Source organism: Gobio gobio (assembly GCF_949357685.1).
Source record: "Gobio gobio genome assembly, chromosome: 21".
NCBI classification, from domain to species: Eukaryota; Metazoa; Chordata; class Actinopteri; order Cypriniformes; family Gobionidae; genus Gobio; species Gobio gobio.
The window spans coordinates 45,067,377-45,088,557 of NC_137117.1; the positions used below are offsets into that span (position 1 = coordinate 45,067,377).

Genomic DNA, 21,181 nt, shown 5'->3' on the forward strand with positions numbered 1-21,181 from the left:
CCAAAACTAAACTCTACATGTCAATCTGTTTGCATCAGCCTGTGTCCATAGAGAAAACTAAAAACTGGAAAGGAAACTTCATGAAGAACTCTGATGTTGGCTTGACATTTTAAACTAGTTTGCAAGAGTTTTGATTGAAAGCACCAGTTTCTGCATCACTCACCCTCTCACCAAAGCCGCCTCTGATTCCTGTCGGACCAGGCAGACCTGGATCTCCCAGAGCTCCTTTAACACCCTGTGTGGAAACAAACAAACAATACATTTAATAACATTTATTCATTGAAACAGCTGTCATTATTAAAACTCATAACGTGCATCAGATGACAGATTTGACCCATCACATGCCTTCAGAACTGAATATAACACACGGGTCGCAGCTTTGCGTCATTTTTAAAGACAGAAAAGATTCATCATTATTGCCAAAGATGAACAAGCGCAAGCAGGCAATTCTTCCTTTTTTGCTTTCGACAACATGTTTGCCAATTAATGACTGAATTTTCATTTCGGATGAAGAACGGGCTCCTTTTTATCCCTTGGGTCACACCAGAATCAGATGTAAAATGTTGGCCATTTTGAAGTTGAAGTCATCGCCATGCCCTGAGACACCTGAAAAGTTTGTGAATGTGACTAATTCTCTAGTTTGACTCCTTGGGTTTCAGTGCCAGAACGATGATACCAGACTTGTCATTGGCCATTTTGCATTTCATTGAAAATATCCTTGTTCAAACTGCATTTTTCTTAGACACCAAAAGTAGTTGTGGTGCGATTGAGGTGGAGAAAACTGCCCTTGTTGCAGTCTGGGCATTGAAAAAGGGTCATGTGACGGACTATTGTTGGTCTCTGTCCTGTCCTACGCACTAGTGTTCATTTCATTAACGAGCTTTTCTTCCATGACTAGACGAAGACGAGACGACACCAACGTCATTAAACAATAACTGTGACTTTATGAACATGCAATATCGTTGACGAAATAATACAAAACCAAGCTGTAGTTTAAAAAAATCAAAACTTTACCAAAATACTTCTGTAGTGTTCATGCTTGCAGTTGCCAGATGTCAAGAGTTCAAATCACCCAATCAGAGCTTTTCTGTCAAAACGAGACTTTTTCTGACTGTGTTTTACTTAATCTTTGCAATCTGACAAAATCCAACATGCCAATGTACACACTCTCTCTACAGAACAAGCGCTGATGATCTGACCGAATGCAGATATTCCATCAAACCTTCTCACTGATCAACTGTAATAAATACAAACATGATCTCGCCTGTATTACTTGCGATTATGGTTTTGCTCAATAAATGCACTTACACAACCTCTGTGTGGCAATTTTTGCTCTCGTTTTAATAGAAAAATATTCATGTAATTTGGAATTATTAGAATTACTATCAGGAATGTCATTGTTTTCATTTTTGAGAGAAGTTTCTTGCTAACCAGTTTTCATAATGAGAGTGTTAAATGATATGATAAATAGCCTATAATAAATCACTACAGTAGATGAGGTCAAATAAACCATGCGTACGAGTGCTCCTATAGGTCAAAGTGTAAAATAGATTTCTTAAACAACAATCATTGTGATTATAATTTAGAGTAAAGTAATCGTTATTATCAGTTTAGCCATTATACAGCATGACGGAAATGTTTACAGTGACTAAAACTAGACAAAAAGACATTTAGTCGACGAACACTCGACTAAACAAAAACAGGGCAAGGTTGGCTAAATATGATAAAAACTCAAAAGCGCATTTGACTAAGAATACATTTAAAATTAGCCGACAAAATCAACACTACTATGCATTCATTGATTTGATCATTATATTATTTATTTAATAGAATGTATGATTAGGCATGAGAAGGAGTTTTATGTGGATACTGATACACAAGTGAAGTCCTGTTCTCATAATAGCTTATAGTAGTTTAGTAACCAAAGCACACATTGTGAATATGGGTTTGTGCGTGAGCTCATGATGTTGTGTTCTGTGCGAGTTGCTCATCTGATTATGTTATATTCACATTCTTTGATGTCACATGACTTTTCTAACTCTGTAAATGATGGTGAATATCAGTCAGTTCAACACGTTGATTGTTGGCCCGTCCAGAAATGTTTTATCTTGTGGGTTCAGTTTTTATCTCACCTCATTCAAATTTGAGCCAGTTTGGACTTGTTAGCCAATGTAAGGCACATTAGGTTTATTTATATAAGGCATTTTCTACACACTGGGAATTGTTTTTCCTTTCATTTGTCTGAGCTTGGGGTTTATAATGAAACATTTGTGTATTTTTATACATTTTTCACTGATGTTCTGTAAACTGTTACATTTGACAGATTTGTTGTGGAGTGAGGGAAATATAAAATATGTTTATAGTGTTAAACCTCCCGCAGTTTCTCTTGAAGCCAACACGGAAGTGACTTAAACTGCAATTCATCGACTGGCCACTAGAGACTGAAATCTGTATCTCCTCCATGTTAAAATGCCCAACTTCACAGCAGAAAAATACGTTTACACCTGCTTATGGCTAACTTTGCCCTTCATGACGACTGTGAGGCGGTGAATGTTTTTATAACTCATTCCTTTACATTATATAATGCCGTTAAACGTTGATTGTTGGTGTTGTTTTCCTGTCAACAATGCAATTTTGACTCTGTGCGACTTATTTTCGACTTATTTTGCAATTTTGACTCTGATTAATTTTCCACAATGAGATTTGACTGCGGGCAGAGACACCATAGACACTTATCATTCGAGTTTTCCTGTTGATGCACCTGATATTATCCACTGAAATATTCCCATGTGCAACGTACCTGGAATCCTTTAACACCTTGGCCTCCGATGTTTCCAGGAAGTCCAATTCCACCCTAATAAACAGGCAGATAAAGCATTAAAAGACAATACAATTATAAAACCTATATGAAGCTTTTATATGAAATATATAAACTTGCACATAACGTCTTAAAGCCATATATATATCTATAATTTGTTTAACCCTAACAGCTCTATATAGTGCCTTGAGCTTGACCATGAACAACCACAAAGAGCACATCAGCATCTTTCAGGATCCAGCTGTTTGACTTCCTGCTAATGTGTGTTATGAGCCAATCTGAGATCCTGCAATTCGAGACAATTCATTCACAAAAGGGAAAAGCGGGATGAAAAAACCAATCATTTTCACTTGTGGTTGTGTGGTGTCAGAATCAGCGAATCAGCAACATGTCCAGGACTCAGATGCAGCTGTGTGTGTGAAGGGTTCAGCTGAAATAGCTCTATAATCTCTACATGATAACTGATCCGTGTCTAATGTCTGCTGTTACTTACAGACACTCCTCTGGGTCCAGCCAGTCCTCTCTCTCCAGGGATGCCAATCTCGCCCTGCGGGAGGAGTCCGCTTCAGTAATTACACAGAGTATCAATAGCCTCATCCGATCTTACTAAATGACCCGTCTAATTATATATACAGCATTCAGAAACACAGTAACATTAGCTGAAACCAGCATGCATTCCCACTCTCAGAAACTGTTCATATCAGGTCATAAGTCAGATACATACAGGTATACCTGGCTCTCCAGATGGTCCTGCTTCTCCCATCTTTCCTGGATTGCCCTGAATGGAGAAGGATGGTTGAATTATACACCATTTAAAGTTAAAATCCATTCTGATTCGTTTAGAGTCAGAAACACCAGACCAAAGAGCAAAAAAGACCGGGAACAAAGTCCCATGAGCAATATGTCTGAAACACTGAAGCATATATACATTTCACATTCTTATTTTATTATATTCAATATACATCTGTTAATTAGGCCAACTTCAACAAAATAAGTGCGTAACTGTTTCATGCTAAGTGAAGTGTTGAGTGTTCAGGGATCTTCCGATTCCCATTTAATTGTACAAATAGTTCATGGAGAGGCACCCGGAGGCTTTTGGGGCTTATTTATTTGATCCCCCTCTCCAGCTTTATGGGTTTGGAGAGTAGAGCGGTTTCTTGCTTCTCTAGGAGAACCATGCTTAATCCTTACATCCTACTTAGTGTGGACTAACGTTAAAGGGTTAGTTCACCCAAAAATGTAAATTCTGTCATTAATTCCTCACCCTCATGTGGTTGGACACCCGTCAGACCTCCGTTCATCTTCAGACACAAATGAAGATATTTTAGTGTAAAGCTGATGCTCTGAAAGGCCTCCATTGGCTCAATGCACGGTTCACTCTCAAGACCCTTAAAAGGCACTAAAGACTAAAGTTACAAAGTCCATCTCACTACAGTGGCTCTACAATAACTTTATGAAGACGAGAATAGTTTTTGTGCGCAAAAAAACCCTAAATAACGACTTACATAGTGATGACGATTTCAAAACACGGCCTCATGAAGCTTCGAAGCGTTATGAATCAGTGAGTCGAATCATGATTCGGATCGCGTGTCAAACCGCCAAACTGCTGAAATTTGGCGATTCAAACTGCTGAATCGACTCACTGATTCATAACGCTCTGAACCGCTGAATCGACTCACTGATTCATAACGCTCTGAACCGCTGAATCGACTCACTGATTCATAACGCTCTGAACCGCTGAATCGACTCACTGATTCATAACGCTTCGAAGCTTCATGAGGCCGTGTTTTGAAATCGTCATCACTATGTAAGTCGTTATTTAGGGTTTTTTTGCGCACAAAAACTATTCTCGTCTTCATAAAGTTATTGTAGAACCACTGTAGTGAGATGGACTTTGTAACTTTAGTCTTTAGTGTCTTTTAAGGGTCTTGAGAGTGAACCGTGCATTGAGCCAATAGAGGCCTTTCAGAGCATCAGCTTTACACTAAAATATCTTCATTTGTGTCTGAAGATGAACGGAGGTCTGACGGGTGTCCAACCACATGAGGGTGAGGAATTAATGACAGAATTTACATTTTTGGGTGAACTAACCCTTTGAAAGTTGCAGTCCGCTGCTGTGGGTCATCGTCCTCCTCTGGAGCTCAGGTCCAGGGTCAGATGGAGAGAATGTAGAGGATCTCGCTCTATTATCATTCATCGCCCCTCCTGAGGGAGGATTTGAAACCAACCATTGCTGAATTGGCACAGGAATGGAGCGAGTTTTGGTTAAAAGAAACTGCTCTTGTCGCCTGTTTCATATTGTGCTCCATTACTTGTGCATGTCGGTGCATTATCGGCAAACACACTTTCAGATTAGTTTGTAGGTTGTGCATGTGTCTGAGGACATCCTGCCGCCCATCGGGAGAGCTATATTCTCCAGATTTAAGGTCTAAAGTAGAAATGTTCTGGGTTGCTGGGCAGTCCACAAGCGTCCTTCATTTCATTTGCCTCCCTCCCCGAGTATTGTTGGGATTTGAAGTAGTTTTATAAGCTGCCCTTTGAATGGATGCTTTGAAGGGGAAATTCCTTTACTGAACTCAGGGTATGAGATTTTCTCAAAAGAGTAGATGACGTGTAACTCCAACTCCAGGCCCAGAGCGGTTTGTAATCGTGCCGTGCCAGGATAGTGTGGAAACATGACGGAAACCGTTCCTTATCGTTCGGCCCGACGATAGAAAAGCGGCAATAGAAAAACTGAGAGTATCTCCTATTTCAAACCCTATTTAAAATAAAGAAAATAATGTGTTTCTTAAATAAGGTTTAACATTATTTTACACTGAATGGACGTTAAGAAACAACATAAATTCTTGTGTTGTATAAAAAATGATTATTGTTTCTGTGCTGGAACTATGATGACAACGTCTCTAAAAGACATTTGCATGTAAAATTTGATCTAAAGCAGTGGAGATATGCTTACCACTCCTCCTTTGGCACCTTTTGCACCAGCTTTTCCTGGCAAACCCTGAATTATACACAGACACATGATGTGAGTTGTACAATGATACAAAAAAAAACCAGTGAACAATACATTCAACTTCTGAGGTAGCAAATGTTATTATCAAACACAGCAACTAAAATGAGGTGAATTAAACCTTTACACATTCAAAAACAAGCAAAAATGAATGACAAAAGATCACAAACTACATTTATTATTCATATTTGTGACCCTGGACCACAAAACCAGTCATAAGGGACAATTATTTTTTTTTGAAATTGAGATGTATACATATTCAATAAATGAGCTTTCCATTGATGTGTGGTTTGGACAATATTTGACTGAGATACAACTATTTGAACATCTGGTATCTGAGGGTGCAAAAAAAATCGAGATATTGAGAAAATCTCCTTTAAAGTTGTCCAAATGAAGACCTTTACTACTAATAATACATTTTTGATATATTTACGGTGGGAAATTGACTTTGCCACAAATATACCCGTGAGACTTATGACTGGTTTTGTGCTCCAGGGTCAGAATTCCTTTCGTCATATTAATATTTAATCTGCGTGCTTAGCTTTTCAACAGTGTAATGGATGATAATACGTACAGGCAGACCATTAGGTCCTTTCTCACCAGATACTCCCGGTCTCCCAGCATCCCCCTGTGAACACAAACATACAGCATCAGCATCACTATCGTTGGACACAGAGAAGGAAAGCCTAGACGTGTCTTAGCAGGAAACAATGACCTTTTCACCATCCAGTCCTTGAGTCCCATCCTTCCCATCCCTGCCAGGGATGCCCTAAGAAGCACAGAGACCGTTATTATGGGAAAATCGAACGGTCATCATAACAGCCAGCAGATAATACATTTCCTTACAGGTTCGCCTTTAGGTCCCGCACCTCCAGGTACTCCCTTGGGGCCTATTTTTCCCTATTGAGAGGATGACATTGAGAATTTAACCTGGAATATAAACTAAACTAAAAAAAAGAATGAAGGATCTACAAGTGACTGCATCTAACAAGTAATGTGATGACAAATGTGTCTTACTATCTCTCCTTTGGGCCCTTTGAAACCTTCAGGTCCTTTGTCCCCAGCATCCCCCTATTCAGAAGATGCACACGTCAGACGCCATTCGATGACATTCACTCCTCTCAAATACACTGGCATGGGAATAATGTGCAAACTCACGGTTTTTCCAATGACGCCAGCGATTCCAGGTTTGCCTCTGAATCCAGGCAATCCCTACATAGAGAGGTGGATGCAAGTGATGAAGGAAAATCAATCTGCATATGTCTGAATCAATGTACTTTGTGTTATTGAGGTCTTACTCGGTCTCCTACTGCTCCGACTGGACCCTGCAGACCCCTCAGCCCTCGAGAGCCCTTCAGTGACCCAGAGGACACAAAACAATGAGTGCAAGCCAAAAACAAGCTCCAAAAATCACCACATTTCACGTCACGAAGCATTTGTAAAATACAGTAGCCAATATAGGACAATGAGGAAGTTGCCATATTAAAAGATTTCATTGATTGGCAATTGTGATCATAGTCTCGTTGTTTTATTCTACACAGAATTATTTAACACTAGGCTCTTTTATCATATTGCTCCATTTTACAAGAGCAATAAACAATTGATTTGACCAGGCTATCAGGAGTAAACTGTGCTGACCCCTAATATGGTCAAGGGTCTTCATACCAGGTGTCAACCAGGGCTGTAATAATCAGACATTGAGGTAGACATCACACACACACACACAATAATCAAATATATGCCCACATTTTCCACCCCGACGTTTGATATTCTTCATGCTCTGCATCTCTCCACTTCTCTCACTGTAGTTAGGATGATAGGTCTAACAGCGCCTGTCAATGTCACAATGATCAAGATGGCCAATCAAATCAAAGAAGCCGGCCTTACGGTTCACAGAAGATGAGTGTTTAACAGAGAAAGTTACTACTGTAAAGTGATGTCTGATTACTTTTCCCTTTAAAAAGGTAAAGTAAGGGATTACTCTTGTTTTGAATTAGTTACTTCTGATGTAACTGCATTAAATAGACTACACAACCCATTTTAATAGTGATAGTAGTATGTGTTTAATGTGGCCTTCTCCCTTTACACACTTTGGTCAGTTCAAGAATAATGAATTCAATTGTATGTTGTTTATTTGAAAGAATTAAAAGTGCAGTTTTGTGTCTATCCTTGTCTTGTTCAACGGGTCGAGGTTGATGAGGGATTTAGAAAGTAATATAAGTAATCCAGTACTCTAAGAGAGAGTCATTTGTACAGGAATCTAATCACACTGTTGAAAATGAGTGGATTCATTACTTTTTTAGAGTAACTTACTCTGGATGTAAGTACCTAAGCATTTAATATTTGGCAGTTGTTAAACGAGTAATGATCCTTTTCAGGGTTCCCACTCTTTTTCAGCGATCATTTTCCAGGACTTTTCCAGGATATATTCAATTTTACTACAGTGAGAATAAAAGACAAGGATCACTCCTAAAGTAATATATCGCTCTCTAAGTCTTTAAAAGGCGCACAGTTTATTGCCATGACTTAACTATAAAATCAGTTTTTAATATGAGCTCTTAATCATACATTATGACTAAGGAAGCTTGTTTCCGCCACAGAACTTTAAAAAAAAGGGTAATTGCGACATATCTTGCTATTCTGAATTTGGTTTTTTTGCAATTGTGATTTTCTCGCAAAAAGTCTTTTTTCCCTCAAACTTTTGGACTTTATGTCAATTCTGAGAAAAGTAATAATTGCAAGATATAAACTCGATATTGCGAGAAAAAAAGTCAGAATTTCGCAATTCTGACTATATCTCAAAATAATTCTGAGTGAGATCCCACCCCTATGGGCGTTGGTTATGGGGTTATGGGGTTGAAAACATGCGGAACCGGCTCCTTTAGTCTGTAGCCTCTGGCCAAAAATCCTCCGATGACACAAAATGACGATATTTGCGTCATCGGAGGATTTTTTCCAGAAATAAAATGCATAATTCTCTCGTCTCAGGGGGATATGAGGGGGGAAAGTACCATAATTCCAATATACTACCGGGTTTCTACTGATACAAAGCCTAATGCTAAATCACTGAAGTTACCCTTTAACTTTTTTTAAAATAATTTTCCAGGACAACAACATTTTCCAGGACATTTTACATTTTCTCTAACTTTCCATGTGTTTTCCAGGTTTTCAAGGTTTTCCAGGAGAAGTGGGAACCCTGCTTTTGAACGAATTACAGCCTGTAAATGTCATTTGTAACTGAATGTGTGAGACAGGTAACGCCGTTTTCTAAATATTAGGCATAAGCAGAACTAGCTCTGGTGAAAGCTGAGTGTTGTGTTGGTTTGCAGACAAACACACTGCAAATACTACAGTTGGCGACTGCCAGCTCGCGCCTGTGTGTGAGTAAATATCTGCCTATATCAGCAGGAAGTCTGCTCAAAAAGAGAAACAGAGACGCAGGTATGAAAACTGTAAACAAACTGCATTGGAATGATCCGGTAAGATGACGTATAATTCTGTCTGTGGCGTCTTGACTTCTTTGCTGGCTTTCATCACTTTTGCCTGCACTGACTTGTTCGCTAAACTGAACAGCCAATCAGAGTTCTCTCTCTCACTGACGCAGATTCGACATGCTGATTCTGGCCCGACAATTGACCATCAGCTTGGTGTTTAACGGCCCTCAAGAGTGAATGTGTGCATATTTATTTGCAAATTGTTAACTTTTTCTTTATTCCCTTTAAATCTCCTCCTCCCCCAAATGTTGAAGACCCGGTTACGGCCTTGCCTCAAAGCCTTGGTCAAGTCTAGCTGAGGTACAGTAAGACGCTGTCCCACCTGTAAACCCACTGTCCCTGGGATTCCCGGCGGACCCGGCGGGCCCTGATCACCCTGATGGGAAGACACAGCGATAGAAACACATTACAACCAGCTCTGCTTCAGTTTCAATCTGGAAAAGTTGCAACTCTTCAGAGGCTTGTAGAATCTCACCTTCTCACCATCTTTCCCCAACTCTCCCTTGCCTCCTTTATGACCTGTATGACCCTAAAGGAAAACACAGAAGCAGCTCAGCAATCCGTCATATCTTCTGTAACGAGAGACAGATGTTTTATCCTGTTGTGATCAAGTACCTTGAATCCGGGCATTCCAGGCGGTCCAGGAGGACCCGGAGGACAGATGGCCGGACACTACAAACAAGACAATGATGCTATCAATCTGCATGCAAAGAAAAACAAGACCGCTAGTGTTGTGGTACTCGAGACCGGTCTTTAGGACATTTCTTGAAGGTCTTGGTCTCAACCAAATTTGTACTCGTCTTGTCTCTGTCTCAGACTAAGAGCACTCTAGAGGATTTTGTTTCAAGTCCACAACTGCGAGGTGTTCTGTGAAGATGAATTGTGTTGTTAAAGGGTTAGTTCACCCAAAAATGACAATTCTGTCATTAATTCCTCACCCTCATGTGGTTGGACACCCATCAGACCTCCGTTCATCTTCAGACACAAATGAAGATATTTTAGTGTAAATCTGATGCTCTGAAAGGCCTCCATTGGCTCAATGCACGGTTCACTCTCAAGACCCTTAAAAGACACTAAAGACTAAAGTTACAAAGTCCATCTCACTACAGCGGCTCTACAATAACTTTATGAAGACGAGAATAGTTTTTGTGCACAAAAAAACCCTAAATAACGACTTACATAGTGATGACGATTTCAAAACACGGCCTCATGAAGCTTCGAAGCGTTATGAATCAGTGAGTCGATTCAGCAGTTTGAATCGCCAAATTTCAGCAGTTTGGCGGTTTGACACGTGATCCGAATCATGAATCGACTCACTGATTCATAACGCTTCGAAGCTTCATGAGGCCGTGTTTTGAAATCGTCATCACTATATAAGTCGTTATTTAGGGTTTTTTGCGCACAAAAACTATTCTCGTCTTCATAAAGTTATTGTAGAACCGCTGTAGTGAGATGGACTTTGTAACTTTAGTCTTTAGTGTCTTTTAAGGGTCTTGAGAGTGAACCGTGCATTGAGCCAATGGAGGCCTTTCAGAGCATCAGATTTACACTAAAATATCTTCATTTGTGTCTGAAGATGAACGGAGGTCTGACGGGTGTCCAACCACATGAGGGTGAGGAATTAATGACAGAATTTACATTTTTGGGTGAACTAACCCTTTAATGATTTGATTGGTAAAAGCTCTATATAGTGTCTTATTCTAATTATATTTAATATAATCTACTTATATTATTGATAGTCATTTCTCAAACGGTAATGTGGATCTTGATGAATTTGAGGAGTGCTGGTCTGGTCTTGTCTCAAACCCTCAAATTCTTGGTCTTGTCTTGGTCTCAAAACACTCTGGTCTTGATCTCGGATTAGGTGGCCCTGACTAAAACACTACGCTGAAGATTTATGCTCCCTAATAAGACAACACTTCCATCTGAAGCAGTAGTCATTGGGATTTTGAAGGAAGCTAAAATAAAGGTGCGTGTTGAAAATGAGATTACACTACAGAACTCAAGACTGTGTAAGACGAACATGTAAAGATGGATGTGTGTATGCTGCACACGCAGTGTTGGAGGACGTTACAGTGGTTTCAACTTACCAACAGATCGCCGTTGCCTTCAGGAAGAGTTCCTGGAAGCCCCTAAAAGAAGAAGGAGGAGGATACATAAAATTGGATAATTCAAACAAAACAAATGTGCTTCTGCACTTTTAGTTTGAGATGCAAGTACTTACAGGAGGTCCATCTAAGCCTGGAAGACCAGGAAGTCCTGGAAGACCCTCGGGCCCCTACAACCAATCACAGACCTGCGTCACTAATCACTGTACCAGAACGTGTGATCTTCATGTGTGCGGTGTAAACAGCGTTGAACGACAACATATTTTTGTGGCAGACACATTTACATTTACATTTATGCATTTAGCAGACGCTTTTATCCACAGCGACTTACAACTTGGGGGTAGAATAAGCGAGACACTCACCGGCGGCCCCTGAGGTCCTGCTCCACCTGGAAGCCCGTTCTCTCCAGCAAGACCCTGAGATCAGAAAACACCAGAGAAAACGCTTGGCACATTTACATTTGTTGAGTATCCATGCTGGATAATAAATGAACCAACTCAGAGCCAGTGCAAAAAGCGTCAATATTAGGCCCTGGGTTCCGGAACTGAGACAGCAGGGCCAATATTGGGGTAATTCTTCCTCTTATTCTTGCTTGTGACGGGCTGTACTCACCAGAGCTCCTGGTCTGCCTCTGCCCTGAGGATGACAAGAGAACAGATCTCATGACAAGTCCTGGGCATGTTTGGCATCATGACACTGCATTTTTGCTGATGTTATGAGAGTGTACGTTTTTGGGCCCTATTTTAACAATCTGAGCACATGAAGTGTGTCCGAATCCACTTTTGCTAGTTTAATAATGGAAAAACGGCCGGCGTGTCCAGCGAATGATCCAAAAGAGTTGTGCCTAGTCTCTTAATGAGTCATGGGTGTGTTTTGGATGTGCAATAAACCAATCAGAGTCTCATCTCCCATTCCCTTTAAAAGCTAGTTGTGCTCGCGCCATGGCGGATTCGCTATTTACATACGAGAGTGGAAAGACCGAACGCTTCTCCAGAGAAAAAACCTTTTATTTGTAATATTTGGCATGTGTGTGTGTGTGTTATTGCGTGTTCCTGTGTGTGTAATAAGCAGAGTGTACATGTTGTGCACCGCCTATAGGCTCATATTATTAACGCCTGGGGTCTCATTGCGCCGGGTGTATGATAGGGCCCTATGGGTACGTTTTATCAGTTTTGAGAGTGATGCCGGTCTGTATGCTTGAGAAAATGATGGTCGGCTCAAATTGTTTATGAGACTTTCATATGATAAAGTAGCAGGTGTGACTGAAGAACTTCTTTTGGTCCTGTGACTGAAATGTCATATGACTGTGTTTACTGTGGATTTACTCAAGCTTGGCACATACAGGGGGTCCACCTGGTCCGGGAGGTCCTGGGTCTCCCTACAACAACAACAAAAGAAGAACAGTAAGTCTCAGTCGGCAACTGAGAAACAGAAGACAGCAACAGTTAGCACTTTCCAATGATGGAGCCGCCCCAAACTCACTCCGGCACGCTCTTGCAAACAGAGCCAATGGCATACTACCCCAGACAGGAACATAGTTTAGGCCCGGATCCGGCCCACATCTTGTATGCTTGGAATCCACATGTAACAGATGTGGCCCGGATCTGAGCCAACACTATGTTGCTGTCTGGGACTCGTTCTCACGCATAACACAATTTGCGCTATGCCACCGGTTGTAGGCCTGATCATGGACAATGTTGAGAGGAGCTCCATAGAGGAGGTGAAGAGGCGGTGATGCAGACACACGACCACTGGAATTACCACCAAGCGGCAACTGCCCGCAGTTTCTCTTGAAGCCAATACGGAAGTGACTTAAACTGCAGTTCATCGACTGGCCACTAGAGTCAGACTCCAGAAGGAGCTGTTAAAATGTTAAAATGCCCAACTTTACAGCAGAAGAACACATGTTTACAGTCTGGGACACATTGTGGTTTTGGTCTGTACAGCTAATGTTGCCCTTCATGACGACTGTGAGGCGGTGAATGTTTTTATAACTCATTCGTTTACATTATATAAAGCCTTAAAGTCCTGCATAATTAAGGGCGTGGCCACTTTGAGTGACAGGTGGATTGGCGTTTGTCTGCTGTCTGTTAGTCATCACGTCACTTCAGCTCCGCCCACGTCCCGCCTCTTTGCCCATTATCAGTTATTCGGGAGTGATGCGCGATAACACACTGCCAAGATGGCGACGGCCGACTTTACGCTTCAAAACTGCTCTTCACAATCCTATGGGTGACGTCACGGACACTACGTCCATATTTTTTTACACTCTATGACTCACACACACAAGCCACACATTCATTCTGACTACACACACTGGCCTTTAAAGGGTTAGTTCACCCAAAAATGTAAATTCTGTCATTAATTCCTCACCCTCATGTGGTTGGACACCCGTCAGACCTCCGTTCATCTTCAGACACAAATGAAGATATTTTAGTGTAAATCTGATGCTCTGAAAGGCCTCCATTGGCTCAATGCACGGTTCACTCTCAAGACCCTTAAAAGACACTAAAGACGTCGTTACAAAGTCCATCTCACTACAGTGGTTCTACAATAACTTTATGAATCGGCGAGAATAGGTTTTGTGCGCAAAAAAACCCTAAATAACGACTTATATAGTGATGACGATTTCAAAACACGGCCTCATGAAGCTTCGAAGCGTTATGAATCAGTGAGTCGATTCATGATTCGGATCGCGTGCCAAACTGCTGAAATTTGGCGATTCAAACTGCTGAATCGACTCACTGATTCATAACGCTTCGAAGCTTCATGAGGCCGTGTTTTGAAATCGTCATCACTATATAAGTCGTCATTTAGGGTTTTTTTGCGCACAAAAACTATTGTCGCCGCTTCATAAAGTTATTGTAGAGCCACTGTAGTGAGATGGACTTTGTATCGACGTCTTTAGTGTCTTTTAAGGGTCTTGAGAGTGAACCGTGCATTGAGCCAATGGAGGCCTTTCAGAGCATCAGATTTACACTAAAATATCTTCATTTGTGTCTGAAGATGAACGGAGGTCTGACGGGTGTCCAACCACATGAGGGTGAGGAATTAATGACAGAATTTACATTTTTGGGTGAACTAACCCTTTAACGCCATCCACTGCAGCTTTTACTGTTTAGTGGTAGAAATTTTGTGGTAAACAAAACATTTCTGTGTGACTGCATAAACGACAAGAGCTTTCTTAACTCACTATTTGATGAGATGGATGTTTTACACCAAAAAATTTGATTGATAATAGAAATAATAGTATTTCTCAACAACACGCCTCTTGATGAAAAGCAGTCATACTCATCCTTCAGTACTGACTAGTTCAGAGTCAAACAGCTAAAGTCATATATTACGCATCACATTTTCTCTTTTATAAAATATCACGTGAACTTCCCAGTCACGGCTCGCTGCTATCAGTCACACAGGATGATGGTGATTTCTTCTGATTTCAAGAAACTAATTAAAAGAAAACCTGTGGTGGGAAGACTTCACATTCCAGGCTGGATTAGGGGAATTCATCTGAAGTCACCTGATCCTCATTAAAACTGCCATACGGATCTGCTAGTGGCTGCGCTGAGCACACAATATGAAGACACAACTCATGGCCACAAAACAGACCTATTATGCATAATTCACTTTGACATGGTGTCTGAACACAGATGTGTGTCCACAGTGTGTGTAAACAACCTGATATAATGATAGAAATCCTTTTTTATAATCCCCATAGATTAGAAACAGTGTCTGAAATAACAATGTTCAAGATTTCCCCTACTGTGACGTCACAAGCCCCGCCCTATTGGCATAGATCCCGCCCTGAGTGAGCCGCACACAGTCCGCCATGTTTATATCCTCACTATAGCACCTGTTGATATAATGTCTGCGCCACATAAACATTACAAGAGTCTCCACTAGGGTTGGGTATCGTTTGGGTTTTTTTCGATTCCGGTGCCAAACCGATACTTTTAAAACGGTTCCGGTGCCTAAACGGTGCCTGAACCGATACTTTTTTTTTTTAAAAGGCCACCAAACGAGGTGGATGACATTAAATGGCTTTTTATTTATTTATTTATTATTTAAATTGAACCATTTATTAAAAGTTTAATGTATACTTAAATGTATGAATATAAATAAATACAAAACACAATTTACTTATTTACAAATTATAATTGACATATTTACAAATTCACAGTAAAACCTAAGCCACCCAACTACAACAAGCCTAATATAACTCTAAACAGTTACAGTAATAACAGCAGTAGTCTGTATTCTTGCTCTGCTACAAACCAGCTTCGAGCTTCAGCTTTATTTTGAAATATGATCATATTCTCTGGCTAAATATTTTTGAACGCATCGCCTTAATGTTTCCATGGTGACGCGTCATGTTTCTCACATGACACAGCAGCCGCAATAGCGCTGACAGCTCAGCTGTATCGGGTTTATTTCGTTTTTTCTTTTTATTCAAAATATTCACAAACTTCTTAACTGTGTCACGAACTATCTGAGGTTCAAATGTGTGAGTGAATGTGTGTTAGTTGATCTATAAAGCGCAATGGGCGGCGCCATGTTAGTTTGCGCCTCAGAATCGGATCTGTCGGATTTAACGTTACAACACTTGAGATCATTCTCGTCTCACGAAATACATGAAAGTAAGTGACCAGTGAACTGGAAGAAGAATAGAGTAAACTATATAGTTACTATATAATGTGCATTTATCTGATGTGAATAAAACACGTAACGTTAGTCAAATTATAACCGTCTGAAAGGATTGTCATTGCCGCTTTCATAGACATCAGTGTGTGTTTTTTGCTAGTAGCCTAACGTTACTTATGAACATTTAAATGTCTGAAACCTGAAATAAACATGATGTCGTTGAAAACACTGAATAGTTGTCATGAGTTGTGATGTGACCAGCGCTGAGCGTCTGTCTCTGGCTCAGCCAAAGCGCGAAAGCACGTTTGAATTTTGGCACCGAAATGAGGAACCGAAATCAGCGTTCTGATTCGGTCCGGTACATACCGGTTATATAAGTACCGGTTCCATATTGGAACCGGATTTCGGTACCCAACCCTAGTCTCCACAGACCAACATCTTATATCAACATACGACTCATTTTATTTCACGATAACGATATATATCACAATATAGTTATTTTTGCTTTAAATACCGTTTTATGATATCAAAATTTCATAATTCTTATGACCGTTTTCAATATTTGAAGACTAATACAAGACTAGAAAAAATATACATTTATTCTTATAAATTACAAATGATTCAGCCAAGAGCAGTGAGTGATTTTCTCTCTTTTGCTGTTGTTTGATTAGCTTTATAATGACAGCAGGTGAATGTGGACGCTGTCACTTTAAGAGCACGGATCCATTACACTCGAGCGTTGTTCTTTCTATATTCAATTCTCAGCTCTTTCTCGTTCACATAAGACATAAATGACTCCGTTTACTTGCAAATACATGTCACTTTGACACATAGGTATGTGTATTTAACCGTTCAAGCCCAATAAGGCGGCAAACGGCACTCAGTTCAGTTCTCACGCGTCTCAGACAGCGCAGAGAAACAGAAAGCCTGTCTCTCAAATTAGTGCTCTTTCGCTGCTAATTGCGCTCCAATGGTTTAGGTTTTTTGAACCGCAATGCTTAAAAACGCATGCAAACAATAAGCAACCAACCAGTTGACATTTAAATAATCGGTTAATCGTGTCTAGCGGTGTATCGCCCACCCCAGACTCCCAGTATCTGAGCCACTGAGGACACAGTGGATGAATTCATTTATGAAGGAAATGTGGCCCAAAAAAATTAGGTAAAGTCTTATATGTTCGTGCAAATCATTTTACGCAGGACTGCTTCACAAACGAGGGTCAGTTCAACACTGGATTTGCATAAAGATTGATTCTGAAAGATGGGTCGATACCAACATCCTACTCCAGTTCCCACATGAGCACCTGTACAACAATTTAAAGACGATCACGACGGAACATGCTAATCCATAAATCCATAACTCCACAACAACTACATAAATTCATCAACTAACCAACTTCTTCAACTCTCTCCATCGGTGTCTGACTGCGGTTCGACCACACCGCTACTGACAAGTTCTAACATTTTGGCTGCGTGAGATTCTCCAGTTTTGTTGTTGCTGAGTGTTCGGCCCCGTCCTAAATGGCACCCTAAACACTCGCGATCTTCCTACGAGTTTGCACTTTCGTGACGTAACACCACTTTGTCTGCGGTGGAGCTCGCACAGGTGTGGACTCAGCAAAAGTGCGCATTTAGGGGGCATATCGTCCGCAAAGGGGGCGCTTGCGAGCACACTTCTGAAACCTAAAATGACAAATGGGACACCCTACGGTCTCATGGACTCAACAGACATTGTAAGTCACACGACCGAAAGTGCATATGAAGTGAGCCATTTGGGACAGGGCTTTGAAGCATGAGCTGTAAAGGCTCCGCCCTCTGCTGGAAAAGGGGACGCTACAGCTCATTCGCATTTAAAGCTACACACACAAAAACGCATGTTTTTGCTCACATCAAAGAGGGGCAAATTGGACATATATTACCTAAAATAAATGATCTGCAGGCAGGGTTTCTGCAGGTTTAATCAAGTCAAATTAAAGACATTTTTAAGACCATTGTGAATGAAATTTAAGACCTATAAAGGAAATGCAGTCACAAAATTACTTGCAAAGTAAATGTATTTATTCAAATTGAACAATTCGATAAACTTGCACTTCCCCATTTTTTGGGTGATATTTGAGATCAAATTGACTGAATTTGTGGTGAGATTTCCAGAAATGTGCACTTTTTTTCATAATTAGGGTAGCACATTTACTGGATTATGTTAGATTCACAATAGTCACACATGACAGTAGAATAAACAAAATGCATAAATCTTGTTTAGTTTGCTATCTTGCCATTATTTTGTGGTGAAATTACGAATTATGCAGGATCTCAAAAAATGCATTGTTGATTTTTCATTGTATTTAGTAATCGTGGAAATGCGAACTATTATCTGAAGAATAAAATCAGTTTGATGTGTCTGTGGTACAATCCGAAAGAGACTCGCGCCAATAACACGAAAGCTGATTGGCTGCAATATAAGATGCATGTTGGTCTCATTTGTAGTCGTAATACAGCGAACTATAGTTGGACTAGCGAAAGAAAGAACTACAACACCCAGAATTAAAAAAAACATTCTAAAGCGCTGCGGGAGCATTTCAATGAGCATTAGAGGTAGCGTTACATGGACGTAGGAAAATTAAGACCTGTTTAAAAAGACCTAGAACTCAATACTTCCACGAATTTATGACTTTTTAAGGCCTAAAATTTTGATTTTGAAATTCTAGACTTTTTAAGACCCCGCGGAAACCTGAAACTTCACAGACACATTCTGGGGACCCCTGAGATTTATATTACATCTTGTAAAAGGTCCCCTTTAATAGAACGAGATTCAGAGACAAATACTACAGTAGAAGAGCTTAAGCCATAACTGAAAAGTGTGTGTTGGGGTTATGTTTAGGTGTGGAGAGTTACTTACTGCTGCTCCTGGGGGTCCATCTTTGCCAGCTGGACCGTCCGGACCGGTCAAACCCTACAGGACAAGCCAATCATTTAGCGCTTAATGATTTCCTTTATATAAATGAGGTTAAAAAAATCCCCCAGAGTGTGTGTGTGCCACTGCAAATACTACTGTTCCTTCATGACTTACATCCACACCAGGGAGACCAGGCAGTCCAGGGCTTCCTGCGGCCCCAGGGGTCCCCGCTTTTCCCTTCGGCCCCTGCCATCAACAGAGAAACTGATTAAAAACAGACATGTGTAGATTTGATGTTTACATCTTCACAAAATAAAAGTCTTTGGGAGCGCCAGACAAATCATCTTCCGGGATCTTCACGGATTCGGACACTGCACCAGCAGAGTAAATCAGTGCTTGGATTCATACTTTCGGAGAAGATCTGAAACGTCCAGAGATACTCACAGGCTTTCCAGGAAGTCCAGCAGGGCCAGGTTTTCCCTGCAGAGATAACAGTCAATCATAACTACAGTCATAATGTGTGTGTCTGTTGGTCTCCTCTGAGCTGAATAACACTGAGAGGAGTGTGTGTGCGATGCCGGAGGGGGTCGGGGAAACTCTAGACGTGTGTGTTTGATTTGGGGCTGAATGAATGGGCTCTCTGTCACTGCGCTGCCTAAGCAGATTTTCGTTTACTAAGGAAACATTCACGGCTTTCCTCGTTTACATGCGTAAATTCCTGAGAGTTTTTCCTTTAACAAGTAATAGGCTTTAACGATTCACAGCTTGTGTAAACAGTCGAACCATTACTGTGCCTACCTGCAATATAATAATGCGGTTTAGAAAACTAAAGGACCTTGCCTATTAGCGATACATTATTAAATTAACATAATGAGAATTAGTTAAATCTGTCAAAAACAAAAGAAAATTATTTTGTTTGTCACTTAAAATGTGAAGCAAATAAGAACTGATAAAGCGAATGGATGGAATATTTTCCTGCGTCTATACTCACATCGATGCCATCTTTCCCTGGGGGTCCTGATGGCCCCGGGGCTCCAGGTGTGCCGCGAGGACCCGGCCTCTGCCGGAGACACAAACACACAGTCAAGAGCCAGAATAATCCAATAAAGAAATGTAAAAAAGATAAAGAAAGAAACCCCTCAGTTCTCAGCTCATATAGTGTCCCGTTTCCCTCATGTCTAACAACAGCTCATATTAAAAGATGAATTAAATCTGTTTATCAGAGGGAACTAACTGGTTATTATTCAGACAGTTTTACATTTATATCAGTAAGAAAAAGACCAGCATGATGAGCACAAATGAGTGAAAAACCGTGACAAAGATGCCATTGTGCGACGATCACATTACACTGGGAAAAAAGGTTTTGCAGGGTAACCTGATTTTATCCCTCATGAAATAAAGATACCTAAAGTTCCCTTGAAGTTACACCAACACATCCCATTGAAGGGTCAGCTAGAAATCTGCACAGTTTACAATGCACATTTCAGTCGGTATACAACTCATTGAAACATGTTTATAAGTGATTCAATACACCTTCATAAACTCGTTTGAGAACTGATAGTTCCCACAATGCGCTGGGTGTTATTAGGCAGAAGTGAAGTGTGGAGATGAAGAAATGAGCAGCAGGGTCATCGCATCTCTTACCTGGGCGAGTGAGGATGTCAGCAGCTGGAACAGAACGAGTAAATGAAGCGCTGAGAACACGGCCATGGCTCCTGTCCTGCCTCAGTCCTGTGCCCTGTGCTGGAGACTCTGGCTATGATGGCAGATAAAGGGGCAGTCGGTCGGCGGAGGGGATGGACATGAGCTCCAGCGGGACATGCTCAGAATTCCACTGCACCCCATAATAACAATCATCACCAGATCATTATAATATCACTAATGACAGAACAACGGTACTCTAATTTGGTAACACTTTAATTAATAGATTAAGTAATATATGAATTGCAATGAATTAAATATAACATAATGTATTAATTCCCTAATAACACATTATATTACTTAATAATGTAAATTAATGTGTTAATTACCACAATGGGTCAAAGCCATGCATTTCAACTTAGCTGACCGTTTGCAAAGGTATCATTACTTGTTGAGGCACATGACTAGTATTACCTATTAATATGTCATTGTGGTTATGGCTCTTGAATTAATTTTGAATTAGTTAATAATTATTGAATACTTCATCTATTAATCATATAGTCTCTTCATTAGTTTC

General features: G+C 40.5%; 1 protein-coding gene across 1 annotated transcript in view; it reads right to left on the reverse strand.

Annotated features, from left to right (window-relative positions):
- The window catches only part of col9a3 (collagen, type IX, alpha 3), a 46,860-nt gene extending 26,059 nt beyond the window's left edge, over positions 1-20,801 (reverse strand). Inside the window, exons 1-24 of the mRNA XM_079803126.1 lie at positions 20,608-20,801; positions 19,955-20,023; positions 19,408-19,443; positions 19,138-19,209; positions 18,967-19,020; positions 12,773-12,808; positions 12,043-12,066; positions 11,793-11,846; positions 11,547-11,600; positions 11,413-11,454; positions 9,938-9,994; positions 9,798-9,851; positions 9,645-9,698; positions 7,127-7,180; positions 6,987-7,040; positions 6,846-6,899; positions 6,675-6,728; positions 6,544-6,597; positions 6,403-6,456; positions 5,775-5,819; positions 3,543-3,596; positions 3,312-3,365; positions 2,801-2,854; positions 164-235 (exon numbers count right to left, since the gene is read on the reverse strand). Of these exons, the coding sequence (XP_079659252.1) occupies positions 164-235; positions 2,801-2,854; positions 3,312-3,365; positions 3,543-3,596; positions 5,775-5,819; positions 6,403-6,456; positions 6,544-6,597; positions 6,675-6,728; positions 6,846-6,899; positions 6,987-7,040; positions 7,127-7,180; positions 9,645-9,698; positions 9,798-9,851; positions 9,938-9,994; positions 11,413-11,454; positions 11,547-11,600; positions 11,793-11,846; positions 12,043-12,066; positions 12,773-12,808; positions 18,967-19,020; positions 19,138-19,209; positions 19,408-19,443; positions 19,955-20,023; positions 20,608-20,673 (1,275 nt within the window). The 5' untranslated portion in view covers positions 20,674-20,801. The remainder of the gene's footprint in view (positions 1-163; positions 236-2,800; positions 2,855-3,311; positions 3,366-3,542; positions 3,597-5,774; positions 5,820-6,402; positions 6,457-6,543; positions 6,598-6,674; positions 6,729-6,845; positions 6,900-6,986; positions 7,041-7,126; positions 7,181-9,644; positions 9,699-9,797; positions 9,852-9,937; positions 9,995-11,412; positions 11,455-11,546; positions 11,601-11,792; positions 11,847-12,042; positions 12,067-12,772; positions 12,809-18,966; positions 19,021-19,137; positions 19,210-19,407; positions 19,444-19,954; positions 20,024-20,607) is intronic.
- Between the last annotated feature and the right edge of the window lie 380 nt (positions 20,802-21,181).